The sequence below is a fragment of the Vombatus ursinus genome, unplaced genomic scaffold (assembly GCF_900497805.2).
Source record: "Vombatus ursinus unplaced genomic scaffold, bare-nosed wombat genome assembly UNPS02010461.1, whole genome shotgun sequence".
NCBI classification, from domain to species: domain Eukaryota; kingdom Metazoa; phylum Chordata; class Mammalia; order Diprotodontia; family Vombatidae; genus Vombatus; species Vombatus ursinus.
In genome coordinates, this window is record NW_020950239.1 from 5174229 (window position 1) to 5194506 (window position 20278).

The 20278-nt window shown below is 37.4% G+C and overlaps 1 protein-coding gene across 1 annotated transcript in view; it reads left to right on the forward strand.

The window, feature by feature from the left end:
- DCK (deoxycytidine kinase) overlaps positions 1-11292 on the forward strand; it is a 31572-nt gene extending 20280 nt beyond the window's left edge. Inside the window, exons 5-7 of the mRNA XM_027854551.1 lie at positions 1766-1881; positions 5302-5392; positions 9691-11292. Coding sequence (XP_027710352.1) covers positions 1766-1881; positions 5302-5392; positions 9691-9717 — 234 coding nt within the window. The 3' untranslated portion in view covers positions 9718-11292. The remainder of the gene's footprint in view (positions 1-1765; positions 1882-5301; positions 5393-9690) is intronic.
- Positions 11293-20278: the final 8986 nt, after the last annotated feature.

Sequence of the window (20278 nt, forward strand, 5' to 3'; positions counted from 1 at the left end):
AGGAGTTTGTCCTAGGGGAAATCCCATGACCAGCTCATCAGCCCTGGAGCCCCTGCATGGCTCCTAGACCTCAGGAATGACCAAGATAGAGGGACCTTTCCAAAAGAGCTTGGGTGGGGAGCATGGGCTTCTGGTAAGTGGGATTGTCTGGGGTATGGGAGAGAATATGAAGTGGCTGCTAAAGAAAGGAGGGCAGCCAGGAAATGACTTCATAATCATGGGAGGAGCCACTTTTAGTGTGACTTTGGTATCACAGCTGTTACCCTTCCCTCCCCTCCCCCCCATTCTTGTTATGTGTGTAACTATAAATAGGACACTAGAAGGGCTCTAACCTCAGTAATTTGCTGCTTTCTATTTAAGGAAAAGAATTATGGTTTTGTTGTCTCTCTTCCTACCCCGATCTGTTCCCTGTCCCCAAAACTAGGTTTTTGACAAGCAGAAATATTATGCATCCTGACCATAAAGGGAGCTCACTGGCTCTTTCAGTACTGTATGAATATAATAATTTTGTTAAAGAAAACAGAACCTCGATTTCTAGCAGATTTAGACCTGAAAGACACCTTACAGTCCTTCTAGTCCAACCCTTTTATTTTATAGATGAAGAAACTGAGGACAAGAGAGGTAAAGTCACTTGTGTATGTGATATTGAAGTTCTTGAGCTCTGGTCCTCTGCCTCCAAAATTGTCTTCGCCTGTGAATTTTTCTTTTGAAAGATAGGCGTCATTGATGCCTTTTATCTTTATAGCACGGCATTTCTCCTCTTTCCCCTTTTCCTAGCCTTGTGAAAATGGAAACAATTAAGCAAAAACTTTTAGTGCACTGTGTCTAACAATATACGATATTCTGTCCCATGAATCCTTTTCTTCTCTGCCAAGAGGGAGGAGGTATGTTTCTCATCTGTTCACTGGGACCTTTATTGGCTTTTCAATTACTTAGTCTTCCATGACTTTAAAGGCACCTTTTGATAAATACTACTACTAAGTGCTAATGTCTTAACTCATGCCCTTTAGGTAGTTTTATCAAAATCTGATGCACACTTCACTATATCAGATTTAGATAACATAAAAGTGGGCTTTGCGTGGACATAGGAGTATACCATTTAGCATTAAACAATTTTAAATTGGATACAATTTTAGAGGGTTATTTTGGTAGTAACTTGATATAACATATTCTGGATTTATCTCAGGTTTTGACCCATGAAATCGATGCTTGATTTTGAGCCATTATATGTCTGAGGAAAATTATGAGAGAAACAGGATAATATACTACAAACTGAATCTGTTCTTTAATGGTCACTTTATTGTTATGAATAAAGAAAAAAACCAGGTTATGCCATAACTCATTTATTTGGCTGTGATCTTTTAGGTCTTGCAGTACTTTTAATGTAATATATTCACAAGACTTTAAAACCACAAATGATTTAAGAGTATGTTATCCAAGCCCCATGATAAATGGCAGAATTGCAATTACATCATTAATTTTTTCTTCTTTTATGAAATTCAGTGGGAAAGCCAAACTTTGGTGTTCACCAGATTGATTGTAAAAAAACACCCCCCCCCCAAAACCAAAAACCAACTAAAAACTGTAAATGATAAAAATAATTCCTTTTGGCTAATTAGCAAATTTTCTAAAAGTAAATATATAGGAATTTTGCTTAAGATGGAACCTAAAAACACCAGAAAGATGTTTGCTTGATCTTTATGTTTTAAAATTAGCAGGTAGTGAAAAGTAATACATTTTTTCCTTGTTTTTTTTATTCCTGTAGAAATGTTTAAATAGAATATACTTGAGGGGAAGAGAAGAAGAACAAGAAATTCCTCTTGAATACTTAGAAAAGCTCCACTATAAACATGAAAGCTGGCTCCAGAATAGAACACTGAAGTAAGACTTTGAAAAATTATGTTCCACATGTATCTTCAAATGGTTTGTTTTCTAGATTTTAATCTGAAACCTGGCAGGTGATAAGTGGCAGCATGTAGAATCAGGACTTTTTTTTTTTTTTTTTTGTTTTGGCGCTCATGGATGATTGAGACAGTACCTAGGATGATAGCAGGATGTTTTAACAGATAGCTATTTCCTTATCATTCCCATTCATAAGAACAAACAAATACAGATATCTCCATGAACAGATAAGGGAATGGCATTGGTGTGAATTGTCTAAGGTACCTCCTTTCTAGGAGAATCTTAGGGTAACAAATAATAGATTTATTCGATTATAGCAACAAGATTTCAGGCACTGTATCATACCAGAAGTTGGCAGGCTTTCAAAAGTGATGTAGCAGGATTCCAGCTCCAAACTTTTTGTTCATAAAGTGTGGAGAGGTGTGAGAAGAGATTGACGTCCTGAGGGAGCTGGATGATGGCACGCTGTTTGGAGAGGGCATTGATGCATGAATGGGGGACTGCAGAGTCTCATTAGTGACAGGAAGATGAATGAAAATCTACTTGCCATTTTTATTATGCGTGTTATAAGTCTGTGGACAGCAGAATACTACCAACTTTTAACTCCTGGAAAAAAGTTCCTATGTACCCAGCTGCCCAACCTTACCAATTTGGACCAGAGAATCCTGGATTTAAGGCTAAATAAGACATTATATCTCCTTAATCAAACCCCCACCCTCCACCCCTCAGTTTTATTTATTTTTATTTTTAAAATGTCTTGAATAATGAGAGTCATTGTGAAATAGTGGATAAAGAGCTGGGCTCAGTCAGAAAGAACTGTTTTCAAGTCTCCAACTGGTTAGGTGACTCTGGCCAAGTCACTTAACTTCTCAGGGCTCCAAGCAACTGTCAAGATCATAGATTTAGAGCTGAAAGATACCTTAGCCTCGAGCCATCAAGTCCAACCGCCTCATTTTATGGATGAGGCAATGGAAGCCCGTCAGTTTTACGATAGTTGTCCATCATCTTTGCTAGTGAGGTTTCTTCATTGGGAGTTTCCATCACTAATAAAATCATAAGATGGCACCTAAAAAAGTTTTACTGATACCTTTTGTTTTTGCATTGTAGTCATTTACTACTTCTTCCTTCTATCCCAGCCCCAAACACACAGTGAACCTTCTCTGTCAGCCAAGAAAAAACAGTTAAGCAAACCCAAGTAACTATGTCTGATAACCATGTACCATTCTGCATCCAAACTCTCCAATGAAAGGAAGAAAGTACATCTCCTTATCATTCTTCTAGAGCCAAGACTCTGATTACAGAGTATTTGGTTTCATTTTAGTGTTCTTTTCATTTGCAATATTGTAGTCATCAATAACTTATTTTCCTTATTTTCTTTCTGTGATAGTGCCTATAGGTCTTCCCATACTTCTATGAATTCCTCGTATTTTTCACTGCTTCCACCACAGTGATGTGCCATTATATTTACATAACACAGTTTGTTCATTTTATCTCCAATTTTTTTGCTACTACAAAAAGTGTCACTATGAATAATTTGGTACGTATGAGTCTTTCTGTTTTTGCTCTCCATAGAGTATGTGCTCAGAGTTCAATGCCCTAATTTTACAAAGGAAAACACTAGCATCCAAAGAAATTTATGGCCACCACAATGGAGATTACTATATGTAGAGCTGGGATTTAAAAGCAGGTCCCTTGACTCCAAATCCGGTCTGCTTTCCAGTATACCACACTGCCTCATGTGCTAGCTACTGAAGATATAAATGCAGTGATTCAGAGTAGGGCATGGTCTTAACTAGTTTCATTTGTGAAATAACAAGGATGCCTTGGGGTCTACCATATTTCATAAGAAAAGAAGATTTATTATGTAAAGTTAATTGAATCAAGATAAGGAATTTCCCCCTATGGATGTTTTTCAGGAATATTTTGTATGTCTAGGTATATTTCTTTTTCACACTTCTCCAACACCCATGTATCCTATAGACTGGCAGACCTATGAAGCAAAGTGTGTAAATTATGGAATCACAGAAATAATTAAAATGGAGATAGTATTTTATACTAAAAAGAATGTTTTTGTTTACCTTTTCTGAAGTCTTTCTCAATGTATCCCATTCTGTCTTTGCAACATAAGGTAGTGGGGATATGATTAGCTTCTTTTCACAAAGGGAGTGAATAACTGATTTCAGTGACTTTTCTGTAGTTGTAGAGTTGTGACGAGAATTGAAGACTCATGACTCCCAGTGTTCTTTCTGATGGAGTGAGAAGAGGCTTTCCTTCATAACCTTTTTTTTTTTCCTCCAAAAGTATTTATTTTTAGCATTCTTTAAAAAAAAATGAGTTCCAAGTTCTCTCTCTCCTTACAATATCTTATCAATTATGCATGTAAAATCATGCAAAACATATTTCCTTATTGGCTGTATCGCCCAAAAGAAATGTAAGTGAGAAAATTACACTTCAATTTGTCCTCAGAGTTCTTCAGTTCTCTCTTTGGAGGCAGATAGCATTTTTTTATCATGAATTCTTAGGAATTGTTTTGGGTCACTGTATTCATTAGAATAGCTAAGTCTTTCACAGTTGGTCATCACTATAATGTTGTTATTACTGTGCACAATGATCTCCTGGTTCTGCTCACTTCACTTTGCATCAGTGCATGTAGATTTTCCCATGTTTTCCTGAAACCATCCCCCTAGTCATTTCTTAACAGCACAGTAGTACCCTATCACAATTATGTGCCACACCTTATTTAGCCATCCCCCATTGATGGGCATCCCCTCAATTTCCAATTTGTCACCACAAAAAAAATGAACTAGATGAGTTCTAAGGTCACTTATAGCCCTAAAATCTATTATCTATGATGCATTCTTACAAGAACTCAAAATAAAAATCTTAGTCTTTTTAAATTCTCCCATCTCTCAAACTTCCCCCTATTTAATTAACTAAGTCCAATAATTTCAAATGATCATGTCTTCTTCGCCAGACCCACTACCACTTCCTTTTCCAGTCCCAGCTTATCTCTTGCCTGAACTCTTTTCAGTAGCCTTTCTGCCTTCAGTATCCCCCACTCAATTTGTCCTGCATACTGCTGCCTGATTAATCTGCCTAAAGCATAGTTCTGGTCTTGTCATCTCCACTCCCGTTGATCGGAAGTCTTTGCTGGCTCAGTTGTATGTGCCAAACTAAGGCCAGACTCCTTTGCTTGCAATTCAATGCCATGTCATGTACAATTTGACTTCAGCATGCTTTTCGTGTGCCCTGGACCCCAGCCAAATTGAACTACTCGATGTTCCCTGAGCACACACCCCTACATCCTTCACACTCCTTACTTTGTTCATAATATTCTTCCCGTCTTGAATAGGTTTTGCTTTTCTAATTCCTTTTTAAAAATATGTTTTTTTAAAACAGAACCAGCTTTGATTATCTACAAGAGATACCCATCTTAACACTGGACGTTAATGAAGATTTTAAGGACAAACATGAAAATCTCATTGAAAAGGTAAATTATGACAAGGAATATCACCTTTTCAGCTCATTTTTATCTTAACTGGAAATCATATTTATTTTTCATTGTGGATTAAAGAAGAAATTACTCAAGATTAAATTGATTTAGTGTTAATAATAATGGAAAATGTTAAGAATATGACTTCCACAGTAAATTAACTATGAGATTACAGGTACCCATGAGTTCATTAGGACATTATTAAATTTACAGATTCCCTGATGCAAAATTAATTTGCATTCTAATTTATCTAGTATTGACGTTTTTAGTTCTTTGTTTGACTTGTACCACTCTCACTTGTGTGCTGCCATTCCATACACTGAAGAAGGAGGGGACAGAATTTTGGCAGACTTGAATATAGTGCTGGGATCTCATGGCATGCATTCCTTTCTTCGCTTCTGGGCCCCCGGGGGACTGTAGTTGCAGAAAACGAGACCCTAGAAACAAGGAGGCTTACTTAGCAAAGGAAGAATGCTCTATTAATGGTCCACAGGTTTGGTTTCTGTTTCTCTATTCCTTACCAGAAAACTTCACTTTAGTCTGTTGGGAGAGATGCAATTTTAAAATGGATATCATTGGGAAAATAGGATTTTCTTAATTAAATTCAGCATTAAATTCATCCTATGACTGTGTGACCCTGGTCCATTCACTTAACTTCTTAGTGTTCCAGGCAACTGTCCAGGGCTATAAATTGCTGAACAGTTTTAAATTTTTGTTGGTCAAGAGAAGTTTCTTTACTAGGAACTCCAGCAATGAAATTACAGTTCAGTACCCCCCCCAAAAAATCAATTTTCATAAAGAAATTATAATATTCTAGTATATCGCCCCAGTAAAATGTAAGCTTCTTCAAAGGCATTATTGTCTTTCTCTCTGTAGTCCTTTGTACAATGCCTTGCTTATAGTAGGTGCTTAATAGATTTTTTTGAATTGAGGAGATACAGTGGGCAAGACTTTTAATGGACAATGGTTATTCTTATTCAACCTAGACAGTAATAATTGAGAGAGAGACTGCTAAAGGAATTTCTCTTTTTCCTCTGAATTGGTTCTATTGGTCAGTCTGTTAGACAATAAGCATTTATTAAGCACCTACTATGTGTTAGGTACAAGACAGCTAGGTAGCTAAGTGGGTAGAACGCTGGGCCTGGAGTCTGGAAGACTTGAGTTCAAATTTGATCTCAGACCTTTACTCACTGTGTAACTTCAGCTTGCCTTAATCCACTGGACCAAAGAAATTTGCCAAAGAAATGGCAAATCGGTCGAGCATCTTTGCCAAGAAAACCCTATGGACACTATTGGCGTGCTATGGTCAGACATGACTGAACAATGACATGACAGACCCTGTGCTAAGTGCTGAACATACAAAGAAAGACTCCTCAGGATCCCACAGTTTAATAGGGGAGACGATATGCAAACAAACAACTATGTACAAATGAGCCATATACAGAATAGGAAATGATTCATGGAGGCAAAGCACTCAAATTAAGAGGGATTGAGCTAGGCTTCCTATAGAAGGGAGGACGTTAGCTGGAACCCCAAGGAAGCCAGGGAAGCCAAGAGAGAGAGAAGAGGCCATATTTTTCTTTCTTTTTGAAGAGGCTTTATTCTTTTCCCAGTCACAAAGCACTTGATCCACTGTTTAATATTGAAATTAAGTTTAAATATCTGTTTTGAAACAGTGAAAAATTTTCTCTAGATCATATAACTAGTATTATAAGATGTTTGGGAACAAGTTTACAGATCCTATGAATGCCATTCTAAGTATGTCATCATTCAGCACTAAAGTTTGATTAGTATCCCTGGGGAAGTAGTTGCTGTGGTTATATGGTAGCTACTTTGCAGACTTTGGGATCTCAACCAATTATATATTTTAAAATAAATCATTGTGTTTAATTTCAAAAGTTAAAATTAAATTTACTATGTGTGCAAATAAAACCATAATTCAAAATTGAATAATATTTATATATCATTGTAGCAAAAGGATAAGCACATTTTTTAAAATGTTATTTAAGTGAGACAAACATATTTTTGGATTTTAGCAGCATGCTTACGAAAATTTTAGCTTTTGGAAACCTGGCACATGATTCCATCAGTTTTTCTTTTTAATCTTTGCAACAGCCTTGTTTAATACTTGAAGTAGATTTTCACAACTGGAGAGAAGTGAATAAAGTTAATCGATATTATAATTTCCTATTTATATTCTTGGCTAACATAAGAGATAGTAAAGGGAAATGTTAATATGCCTGGAATATGTAAAAACTATTTAATGAATATGCTGTAGACTGTTAGTTTGCTTCATTGACGTAATTGTATCAATTCTATTTTTTAAAAGAATTGCCAACACATAAATGTGAGTTTATTTTGTGAGTACAGGCAAAGAGGTTTTTTGTTTTGCTTTGTTTTAAAGCGAATATGACTAGGAAAGATTTTAATTTGGCTCGTGGTAATCTAAAAATTGGCCAGTGCTCAGCCAGGGGCAGTACCATTTAGTGGATGAAATACTGGAGAGAATGTCTCTCCGATGCCCTTGCCATCCAAGTTTTTCCCTCTATTAGCTCCATTGTGTGCATGGCCCTCGCTCTCCTTTTCTGTTTCATCTTGTCCCTCTCTTAATTGTCAGGTCCTTTAGCCTGAATGCTCTCAGCTTCCTTCTTGTCACCCAACCTTGACAGGCAGCATGACCAGGTGAATAGACAGCTAGCTGGGGACTCTGGGAGAGACCTGGGTTTAAGTCTTGCTTCAGTCATGTACCAGCTGTGTGACCTGGGCCAGTTACTGCACCTCTCAGAGGCCCAGGCAACTCACAAAACCTGCAAAGAGGGGCTGGCAATGTGTACTACGGAAGGGGAGAGTTCCCAAATGATGAAAGGAAGCCCTGACCGTGACCAGACCAGTTCTTGACCTATATTTCAGAAAACCTAACTTGTTCCAAGAAGAAAGAAATCTACTGTGATTTCTTAGCATAAGATCACTTTCTAGTGAAAGCAGAGTAGACATAAATGAGGAGAGATTAATTTCAGTGGAAAATAAACTGTTGCACATTTAAGTTATTTCTAGAGAAGTACTTTTTTCTTTAATTCTAATAATTGCTTTTCATGCTTAATGTGATGTTTCTGGTCAATTCTTTTTTTTTTTTTTTTTTTGGTAAGGCAAGCAGGGTTACCCTGTGCCCAGGGTAACACAGCTAGTAAGTGTCATGTGTCTGAGGCTGGATTTGAACTCAGGTCCTCCTGACTCCAAGACTGGAGCTCTATCTACTGTACCACCTAGCTGCCCCATGGTCAGTTTTTATATTTGCCTTTTTTTAAAATTTAATTTAATTTTTTTTTGAGGCAATTGGGGTTAAGTGACTTGCCCAGGGTCACACAGCTAGTAAGTGTCAAGTGTTTGGTCTGGGGCCGGATTTGATCTCGGGTCCTCCTGACTTCAGGGCTGGTGCTCTATCCACTGCGCCACCTAGCTGCCCCTGGTCAGTTCTTAATATACATATCTGTAAGAATAAATTGATTTTACAAATAACTTGAGTAGAGTCACATAAATATAACGCATATAAGACAGTATGAGATACTTAGTAGTAAAAACAAGATGCTCTTGGTTTTCATAGGAGAGGGATCATTTTTCACTGTCTCCAGGTTCTCTTGCCCTTTTCTGTCCTCTGTAGGGGTGAAGGCTTTTGATCTGAGTAAGGAAGTACTGAGCTGAGATCATAGCAGCCCATTGTAATGCGAAGGAGAGAGACAGAAGATAGGAGTGTCAGTCTGTTGCTTTCTTTACTTTGTGAAAAATCCAAAGCCCAGCAAAGTCTTGGTGATTCCTATAGCCCTTGTTATTAAATTATACTGTTTTCAGTCCGCCATAGTTTCTACATTCTTAACTTTTGGAGTTTGTCACTTGGAATGACAGCAAATCCTCACAGGTCCAAGCTCAAGCCCCAGGCCACTCTTGGGTTTTATGATCTTGTTAAGATATTGAGGAGCAAATGTGATAAAATTCTCCTGGTTAAGTAGGAGCTAGCTTCACTTATCCTTTTCTATTCTTAATTGTCTCATTACCTCTGTTTCTTGGAATGCAAGCATGTTTATAAGCCATGACAGTCTCACAGACTGAAGGCTATATTTGGCTTCTAATAAGTTTTAGATTAAAATGATAGTATTGTAACTCAGAATTTCCAAGATCTCACAATGAATTAAGTAATATGCCTATTTTAAGGTCCAGTTAGGAAGTAGATTTATGAAAATGTAAATGGAAGACTTTGAGGGATCTAACATTTTATGAACATGCTTCTTTTTTCCCCCCAGGTCAAGGAATTTTTGAGCACTTTGTAATATTACAGAAGACAGTTGGCAGCCAAATGATTCCAAATACTTCAGTTTTGTGCATTTTCGTCTCTGCTGTAACTACAACAAAAAATATGAACCACGCATGAACTCTGCAATATTTTTTCTTTAGAAAATATGTGTAAAAGATGATGACCACATTTTAGCATCTTGTAACTATGGAAACCTTTATGAAATTGCATCACAAAAACACTGATCTGAGTGTGAACCAGGGCAGCTTTAAACCCTAACATCAGGAATCCATAATACGATGGTCCCCATTCATTTAAAAAAATTTCTTCTGTATCTCTCTCCTCTGTCCCCTAATTTATATTTTAAGTAAAGCGAAATAAGGTTCAGTATCTCATCACATCATTGGTATTTATTATTGTGTTGTCTATGAGGCTGTTGGGTTTCAACAAGCAGATGGGTCTGCTCCCAAGTTTGGCCACTGACAGATGGAAAGTCATCTTGTGTAATTTACTTGATCTCTTCTGTAATTTTGTTTCTTCATCTGTAGCATGGGGGAGATTTCTTCCCATCTTTCATGTTCATAGGAATGTCGAGGATTTAAGACAAAATGTTTTGAGATCTAGTTGTTTGATGAGTATAAGCTGGTCGTATGGAGCCCATGGATAGAGGCCTCCTACTTTCTATCTCATCTACCCCTTCAGAAGAGGAGATGATTATTATAGATATTGAATTGTTTAAGATGTAATGACCCTTAAGTAATTCAGAGGACTTACTCACTATAGATAATTTTCTGCTTCATGTAGGCCAGGTTTAACCCCACACACGTAGTCATAGATGTTGGGGGAGGACATCTGACTCCACCACAGATGGTCTTTCTAGCTTGAAGATACTTAAAGTGATTGGATAGTTAGTTAGAATTTAATGAGTGAGGGAGAAGACTGTTTGCATCTGCACATTTCCATTTACTTTGAGAGCTCTAAGTTCTCACTTTAATTTGCTTTGCTTTTGCCAGTTTTTCCCTGAAGATTTTTTTAAAGTATTGTTTTCCTTTGCAAGAAATTACCCACAAAACTGATCAGTTTCTTTTCCAAGCATTGTTTCTCTTTAGTGATCCAGGTGATGATAGAAACTCCTTTAAAAAAGCACTTCAATACTTATTTATATTTTGTTCTCTGTAAGATCGAGATTTTAAAAATCTGCACACATTCATGTTAGGTGTGTGTATGATTAACATGTTTTCCTATCATCTAAGGAAGTAAAATGTTTGCTTAGCATATGTAGCATTTTACTTTAGTGGGTTTCAAGAATATCTCATTAAGATATCCTTTTTAAAAAATTCATTGCTTTATAGTTTTGGTGTTATTTGTCTTGAGATTTTTTTATCTTGTAATCTTACTATTCATTTTAGCGTCAGGGTGAGAGTTTAATGGATTGACTCTTTCAAATGCACTGATTTTTGTAAAAGGGATTCGGTGTCAAACACCAAAAATATTAAAATATCTACATATTGTGTGAGTTTTTATTTTCCATAAATTGTTTTGTCTGCTTAGGTTAGGTATTTGCATTGGGGTTGTAAATTCATCATGAAATAAAGTTGGATTTAAAACTGTATTTATTTATTTGTTTTTTGGTGAGGCAATTGGGGTTAAGTGACTTGCCCAGAGTCACTCAGTTATGTGTCTGAAGCTGGATTTTTTAAAAAATTAATTAATTTGTTTTTAGTTTTCAGCATTCACTTCCATAAGCTTTTGAGTTTTAAATTTTCTCTCCCTTCCTCCCCCACTCCTTCTCCAATATGGCATGCAATCTGCTATAGGCTTTACATATACATTCCTATTAAACATATTTTCACGTTAGTCATGTTATAAAGAAGAATTAGAACCAATAGGAGGATCCACAAGAAAGAAGAAACAAAACAGAAAAAAAAAAGCAAATAGTATGCTTCAATCTGCATCCATAGTTCTTTCTCTGGATTTGGATAGCATTTTCCATCACAAGGCCTTTGGAGGTGTCTTAGATCCTTGCATTGCTGAGAAGGGTTAAGTCTATCACAGTTAGTCATCACACAATGTGGCTGTTATTGTGTACAACGTTCTGGTTCTGCTCACTTCACTCAGCATCGGTCCATACAAGTCTTTCCAGGTTTTTCTGAAGTCTGCCTGCTCATTGTTTCTTGTAGAATGACAGTATTCCATTATGTACCACAACTTATTCAGCCATTCCGTAATGAATGGGCATCCTCTCAAGTTTCCAATTCTTTGCCACCACACAAAGAGCTGCTATACATATTTTTGTACCTGTGCTGAGGCTGGATTTGACCGCAGATCCTCTTGACTCCAAGGCCAGTGCTCTATCTACTGCGCCGCTTAGCTGCCCCTGAAACTATTTTAAAAAACCTTTTGGGGAAAGGCTTTTTTTCGGTAAAAAGGTGCCTGTCTTCTGTATGAATTGTTTGTTTATTGATGAGCTCTTTACTGTCTCATTGAACGTTTTGGAAGTCTTCAGTCTTAGTGAGTGTGTGTTTTCCCGTTTGAAGAAGAGACTGGAGAAGGGTGAGAGAGGGGAGAGTTTCCCAAGCAGTGTGGGAACAACAAGATGGAGGCCAGCTATGAAATTCATTCCGTCTTCCCTTGGGCCTCTTTACCAACTCTCAAACACAGAAGGGCAGCTCCCCACGCGTAGATCGTTCAGAATATGGATGACTTCCTGGTAGATTAAATCTCCCACTCAATACCTATGTAGGATAGGAACATGGACTGCACCTTTGGCTCTTGTAGGGAATTTCTGAGTGATAAAACTTCTCACAATGCATCTTCTCTGCAATTTATAACCCTGGAGAGTTGTTTAGATCATGAATGAATGAATGAATGAATGAAAAAGCATTTATTAATTGCTTACCATGTGTTAAGTACTATATTAAGTGCTAATGGTGCGAATATGAAAAGCTAAATGGTCCCTGTTTTCAAAGAATTTATACTCTAATTAGAGGAGACGACAAATGGAATATTAACTGCAGGGTGGATGGAAAAATCCAGATTTCCTAAGGGTTCAGTGGCAGGGCAGATGTAAGATTCAGGGTCCCATAAGTTTTGTCAATAAAAGTGTCTGTGGGAGGTAGAGGTAGGACAGATGGTAATGTCTGTTTGTCTTCCAGCTTGCCAAGAAGAATGGAGGTGGTGACTCCCATGTCACTAACCCTGAATGGGTTCTGGGGGACTGGGCAAGGGAGCAGGAGGAAGTTAGGTGGTAGTGGGTTTTTCTGTTGTCCTGGATGGGTCCTGGATTCCAAAGGGAAGGGAAAGGGATGACAGATTTCTGCTGTCCATTGCCATGCCAAGGGTTATACAGTCAATGTGTTATCCTTTAAAGCATATTATTTAAACCTTAAACCACAGAATGCTTTGATACTTTTGGGGTTTTCATATGACCATGCAGATTCCTCCACGTAAGGGGCAACTAGGTAGTGCAGTGGATAGAGTACCGGCCCTGAAGACAGGAGGACCTGAGTTCAGATCCGGCCTCAGACCAAACACTTGACGCTTACTAGCTGTGACCCTGGGCAAGTCACTTAACCCTGATTGCCTAAAAAACAAAAAGCAGTATTGTAGGGGGCAGCTAGGTGGCACAGTGGATAGAGCTCCTGCCTTGGAGTCAGGAGGACCTGAGTTCAAATCTGGCCTCAGATACTTGACACTTTCTAGTTGTGTGACCTTTGGCAAGTCATTTAGCCCCAACTGCCTCATCAAAAAACAAAACAACAACAACAAAAACCAGATTCTTCCACAAGTATACTTTTTTTTTTCCCCTTAAGAAAAAATTTATAATCTCCAAGTTTGTGCCTTTGTTTCAGGTTAGGATATCAATTTAAGATTGAATTAAAGTAACCAAACTGGTGTTTTCTCAATAGTTTATATGCTGCCCTAGAATATTTTTTTCATTTTTAAACTCTGAACTTAAAAAGCACTTTGATATACTTTGTGGAATTGTAGAGGATTGTATAAAATCTCCATTAGATAGAGCTTGCCTTTCTTTTACATATATAATAAACTTTAACACATAATACTCAAAGTTGTCCTGCTTCTTTGTGGTTTTCTGGTGTTCCTTCTGTTCACTTTTTGAGGGGATTGGAAGAGCCCAATTCTTAAAGTTCCCTTTCTCACTAGTAGGGTAGATCTCTTCCCCATCCCTCCGGGGAAAAAATGTTAAAAAAAAAAACAAAAGCACTTGTAACAAAATTGAATCGTCAAGACAAATCCCCACGTCGGCTACGTCAGAAAACGTCTCATTCCACACTTTGAGTCCGTGATCTCTCTCAGTATGCAGGTAGCATGCTTCTTCATGTCTCCTCTGCAATCATGGCTGGTCATTGTACTGATTAGAATTCTTACGTCTTTCAAAGTTTATTTTTAAAATGTGCTATTGTATGAGTTTTTCTTCCAGTTTTGCTTGCTTCACTGCATGATTTCATATAGGACTTCCAAGTTTTCTTTGAAACTATTTCATAATTTTTTGAGTTGCGTATTCCATTACATCCAAATACCACAATTTGTTCAGCCATTCCCTAATTGATCGGTACCTCCTTAGTTTAGAGTTCTTTGCTACGACAGAAAGAGCTACTGTAAATATTTTTCTACATGTATGTTGATCTCTGGGGTATGGACCTCATAGTCATGTTGCTAAGTCAAAGGGGATGGACGATTTAGAGGTTTGGGGGCTTCGTTCTAAATTTCTTTCCAGAACTGCTAGACACAAATACATTAATGTGCCCATTTTCAACAATTGCTATTTTTCTGTTTTGTCATCTTTGCCAGTCTGATGCATATGACATAGACTCTTGTAGGTAATTTAATGTGTATTTCTCTAATTATTAGAGATTTGGAGTATTTTTTCCACCCATGTGGTTGTTGATAGGTTAGATTTCTTTGACCATTTATCAGTTGAGGAATGACTCTCATAAATTAAATCAACTCTTTATATATCTTGGATATGAGATTTTTATTAGAGAAACTTGATGCAAAGATTTTTTTCCCATTTAGCTTTCTCTTGTAATTTGAACTTCATAGTTTCATTTGTACAAAAACTTTAAAATTTTATGTAGTCATAACTGTCCCCTTTATGTTCTCTAATCCTTTTTGTCCCTTCTTTGGTTGTGAACTCTTTCTCATCCATAGTTCAGAAAAAGTAGTTTTCCTTACGGCTTCTCTATATGACCTTTCATGGTTAAATCATGTATGTATTGGGAATACTTCTTTATATATGGTGTGAGATGTTGGTCTGTACCTATTATTTTCTAGACTGTCTTCAAAGTTTTCCCAGCAGTTTTTGTCTTTTACTCAATAATTATGGTCTTTGGGTTTGTAGAATATTATGTTATTATGTTCATTTTCGTCTGTATGTTTGGGTACCTGTTTGGGTACATTGTTTGATCTCTTTTTTGTTGTTGTTTGTGAGGGACTGTCTGATGTTGGCTGCTGCCGGGTGGAAGTTGTGGCAAGAGGGGGTAGGAACTGGGTATTGGGAAGTAACCAGAGCTCACGCTCCCGAGGCAGGGGCTGTGGTAGGCGGAGTTGTGGTGAACTGGGATGGGCTGGATACGGAGAAGTCCTGAGGCAGTGGGCAGTGCTATGTGGATAAGCTGGGGAAGGAACAGAATACAAGGAAGTAGCCGGAGCATGTGCTCCTGAGGCAGGGGGCTGTGCCACGTGGGAGTGGGACGGCAGAGGACGAGTTCCCTTTGCTTAGTCCCCTCCCTAAATGCAACGTCAACCCCAGACGCCTCCTTCCTGTGTCCTTCCTGACTTCCTGGGTCACGTACCTTCCCTTTGTGTAGCACTGACCCCAGACGCCTCCTGCCGGTATCTGGGCCTGACTTCCTAGGTCACGTACTCTTTGTCTATGCACTAATCCCAGACGTCTCCTTCCTGTATCCGGTCCTAGCCTCCTGCGTCACTCCCTCCGCCTTGGTGCGCTAAACTCAGACATCCCCTTCCGGTATCTGACCCTACAATCATTGACTAGTAGGCAGGCTGAGGAGGAGGGGCTTGGTAGGTACTTAAGGAACGATCGTGGTCGGATCACGTGCTCTCTTTGCTCCTGCTCTCTTGCTCTGGCTTTCCTGCTTGGCCTTGCTGTGATGGCCTCTGAATAAAGCTCTGGTGTTGGCACCTCCTGGTAGGCTCGTCTCTGTGTTTATCTGGTTGGGTACCGAAGACTGGTAAGTATGACTCTGGCAGCCTGCTCCTTATAGGAGGAGAGTGCACGGCGCGGCCGGCACAGTTGTTGCTGTTCAGTCATTTTAGTCGTGCCTGACTCTTTGTGACCCCATTTGGGATTTTCTTGGTAAAGGTCCTAGAGTGGTTTGCCATTTCCTTATTCAACTCATTTTACAGATGAGGAAACTGAGGCAAACAGAGTGAAGTGACTTGCCCAGGGTCACCAAGCTAGTAAGTGTCTGAGGCCAGATTTGAGCTCGGGAAGATGAGTCTTTCTGATTCCAAGCCCAGTGTTCTATCCACTGTGCCACCAGTGCCAAATAGTTTTGATAATTACTGCTTTGTAGTATAGTTTGAGAGCTGGTACTGCCTTCCTACCTCTTTCTTCCCACTGTTTTTCATGATTTCTCTTGACTTTTCACATTTTGTTCCCCCAGATGAATTTTGTTGTTATTTTTGTAGGTCTCTAAAGTAATCTTTTGGGAGTTTTATTGGCATGATACTGAATAAATAACATAATTTAATTAGTGTTATTATTTTTGTTATACTGGTATTGCCTACTCCTAAATAAGGCATGTTTCTCCAGTTATTTAGATCTGACTCTGTAAAGAATGTTTTGTAGTTGCTTTCCTGGAGTTCTTGAGTGTGTCTTAGTAGATAACAATAGCAATAATGACAAAGGTAACATTTGTATAGAATTTTAAGATTTGCAAAGTGTTCTACAAATATCCCATTTTTTCCTCACAACAACCCTGGGAAGTAGGTACTGTTGTTACTCCCATTTTACAGATGAGGAAACTGAGGCAGGTGAGGTTAAGGTTAAGGCCCAGGGTAATTCAATTATTAAGTGTCTTAAGACCAGATTTAAACTCATCTCTTCCTTACTCCATGTCCAATGCTCCACCCACTGTACTACCTACCTACCTTCAGAGAGATTCCCAAGCATTTTATACATTCCATATTTATTTTGAATAGGAATTTCTTTTTCTACATCTTCCTTCTAGGTTTTTTTTTGGGGGGAGGGGAGAGTAATACATAGAAATGCTGATAATTTATGTGAATTTATTTTATTCATTGCAATTTTGCCAAAGTTATTGTTTCAATTAAAATTTCAGTTGATTCAGTACATATGACATTTAAAAAATTAATATTTAGGGAGAATATTCATGGGAGTACCTTTTAATTTTATTTTTTGAATCACAGTGACTAAAGTCTGATATATAATACTTTATGCCCATTGCTTCATCAATTTAAGCATATTCAAAATAGTGTTCATTTTTTTCTATTTTTTCCCCTTAAATCTCATGAGAATCATGAGAAATAGTTAATCATTGTTAACAATTTTTCAGTTCCTACCCGTGATTTCCTCAGTTTGGGGAGTTTTCAGTGTGGAAATACCCCCACAGGGCCATGGCAGCAACCCATCTGTAAATTATAGCCTCAGAGTTGTGTGGTCAAGTAGCCTAACATGGACACACAGCAAGTATGTCCTCTCAGAAGTGAGACTTCAACCCAGGACTTCCTAATTCCAATACTAATCCTCTGTCCTTTATGCCAGCTTTCTTCACCTGTTAACAGGAGTATTTGAAAAATAGAAATTGTAGCAAAAATCATTTAGTACTAAAGTTCATAATTATTTTATATTTAAAGCAGTAATTTTAGGTGTTTGCCACTTGAGGTCATCACATACTTGAGTTTTTTTTTTCTGCTAAACTGGCTATAATCTAAGCATTATCATTTCGTGGTGAAAAGGCCTGGGGAGGGGAGATGTTGCCACAGTAAAAGCATTAACTGATTAATAAATATCTCACTGAGTGAATATTTTGTTGTGTATAGCAGCAGCACTACCAAAAAATAGCCACTAGAATATCTACATCTAGCCATTACATATTTCTGTCTATCTATCTGGAATGGAATTTCTTTTTCTACATCTTCCCTCTAGATAGAAATACATCATAGAAATGCTGATGATTTACATGGATTTATTTTATGTTTTACAACTGCCAAAGTTATTGTTTCAATTAAAATTTTAGTTGACTCTCTAAACATCATATGAAAGTTTTTCTAGGGGGCAGGTAGGTGGCACAGTGGATAGAGCACCAGCCCTGGAGTGAGGAGGACCTGAGTTCAAATCCAGACTCAGACACTTACTACCTGTGTGATCCTGGACAAGTCACTTAATCCCATTGCCTAGCCAAAAAAAAATAAATAAAGTTTTTCTAATTAAATATTTAGGGAGACTATTCATAGAATGCCTTCCAATTGTGTGTATGTGTGTGTGTGTGTGTGTGTGTGTATATTTTGCAAAGTTGCAAGACATAAATATGACATATTTATATACTATATACATATGGTGCTACTATATATAAATGTATATGGTACTGTTATATATGTGTGTGTGTGTGTTTGTAGATACCTACGTGCTTTGCTTTAAAAAAGTGCTTAGAATTCTGAAATTGAGAAATTCATCAATAACTAAATTAAACTACCATTTAGGTTTGTACAATGCTGTCCTGTCACTTTGTCTTGACTACTTCTGCCAGCTTGACTACTTCATACCATCCTGGTATGAAGTTTGAAACTGATTAATGTTATAAAACAGTTTGTAATTTGCCAAATGCCATTTTGGTACGTTAAGAGCAAGCCATTAGGTGGGAACACTGGTCAACATAGGAATCATATATTAACTAATGACATTTCATGGTTTCTACAAAAGTATGCCAGGTTAAGTAATGAAACTGATTTTTAAAAATATTATTGTGTTTATAGATCCAAGTGTCTGGCATACCCTTCATAGCAATCAGGAGTTTATATATATGTTAGAATGATACTCTTGAATGGTAATCCATCTCTATCAGGCCCTTTTTATCTGAAACAGTTTAGTGATGAAAAGGGCAGAAAAGGTATTTTTGTGTAAAGGAAAAGTTGTATATTAATTGCCAAAAGATGTAAGATATTGCTGTCATTAGAGACGAACATATTTATACCTAAAAGGAATAAGAAAAAATTTTCTTTTAATATACACTGCTAATATATATATGTGAAGAAACAGCTTTCATATAAGTTTTTGACAGTCCATGACAGAAAATGTTCTGCGGTATAAATATAAGGATTCTTTGTGAATGATGCCTTGTTTTTGTGGTAACTGTTTAGTATTATAAAGAGTCAGGAAAGGTCTTTTGTAAATTGAAAACCGGACAAACGTGAATGCAAAGAAAGACAATTAAAAGGTACCAAACAGATGGAAGATCATGTAGAAGCCTTTAGAGCTGCAAGGAATTAGATTATTTTAGCTCATTTGCATATATAATGCTTTATGACTTGAAGGAGGTAAAATAAAAAAATGAGAACTCATAAACATTTAGAGAATGAAGTGTGGTTTTAAAAGGACAACCAATTTAATGGGGTTTTTCAGCTGCTTTGGTATCCTGGTGATCTGGCATTAATAAAGATCATTTTTATGCTATGTTCAAGTAGAGAAAAGAAAAAATTCCCCAGTAGTGAGGAGCACCAGTCAAGCAGTGAGCAGAGAAGTTAGCTTTATGTGATGCTGATGTTCCTGAATGAACCAGTACCATCAATGCTTGCAGTCCAGAGTTAGGAGTTACCCTAAGTGCATTAGTTTCCCTCCTCTCATGTCCTTTCCCTTGCCAATTTCCTTTAAGACCACTCTTTCCCATAGATATTGGATACATTGCTGCGAGAATGTGACACAAGTTTATATATGTACTGTATATCATTTATGAATTGGGCTTAACATAATACTATCTAAAATATTGTTACTTCTTTTGACATATTGTTATGTTTGAGATATAAAATTGTCCTCATTATGAGTGGTTAGCTGTGTAGATAGAAAACCATATTGGATAGGGACTCAAGAATTAGAGTAGTGAGTAGAGTAAGTGTATTTCTCCTCCATAGGGTTACTTTTGGGCCCCTAAGGACATTTGCCTATAACCATATGGGGATGGAAGGCCTCTGGGAACCTGAATTTTTGGTATAAGAGCAGGTTAGGGGATGAGCCTGAGAATAAGTAGAGTATTGTCACATCTTGTAAATGGGGTGAGATTGATAAATGTTTTGTAATATTGTGAGGGTCATGTCAAGGGTCGCCCCACGCCCCACAGAGTTGTTGTGTTACATTGTCATTATGTGAAACATATTTGGAATTCCTCTTGTAATTGCCTTTCAAAGCCTGCATCTCATTCTTTTGAATATAAGAATGGCTTTTATCTTTCGTGAATGGATTTTAGTTTTGGAAAAAGCCAAAAATCCCTTAGAACCAAATTAATTTTATTTAGAAAATAAAACATATTAAACTTTTAAAATGTCCTTTTAAAAGACCTACTAGTTGAAAGTCTTTTTGTTTTTAACAAACAAGACTT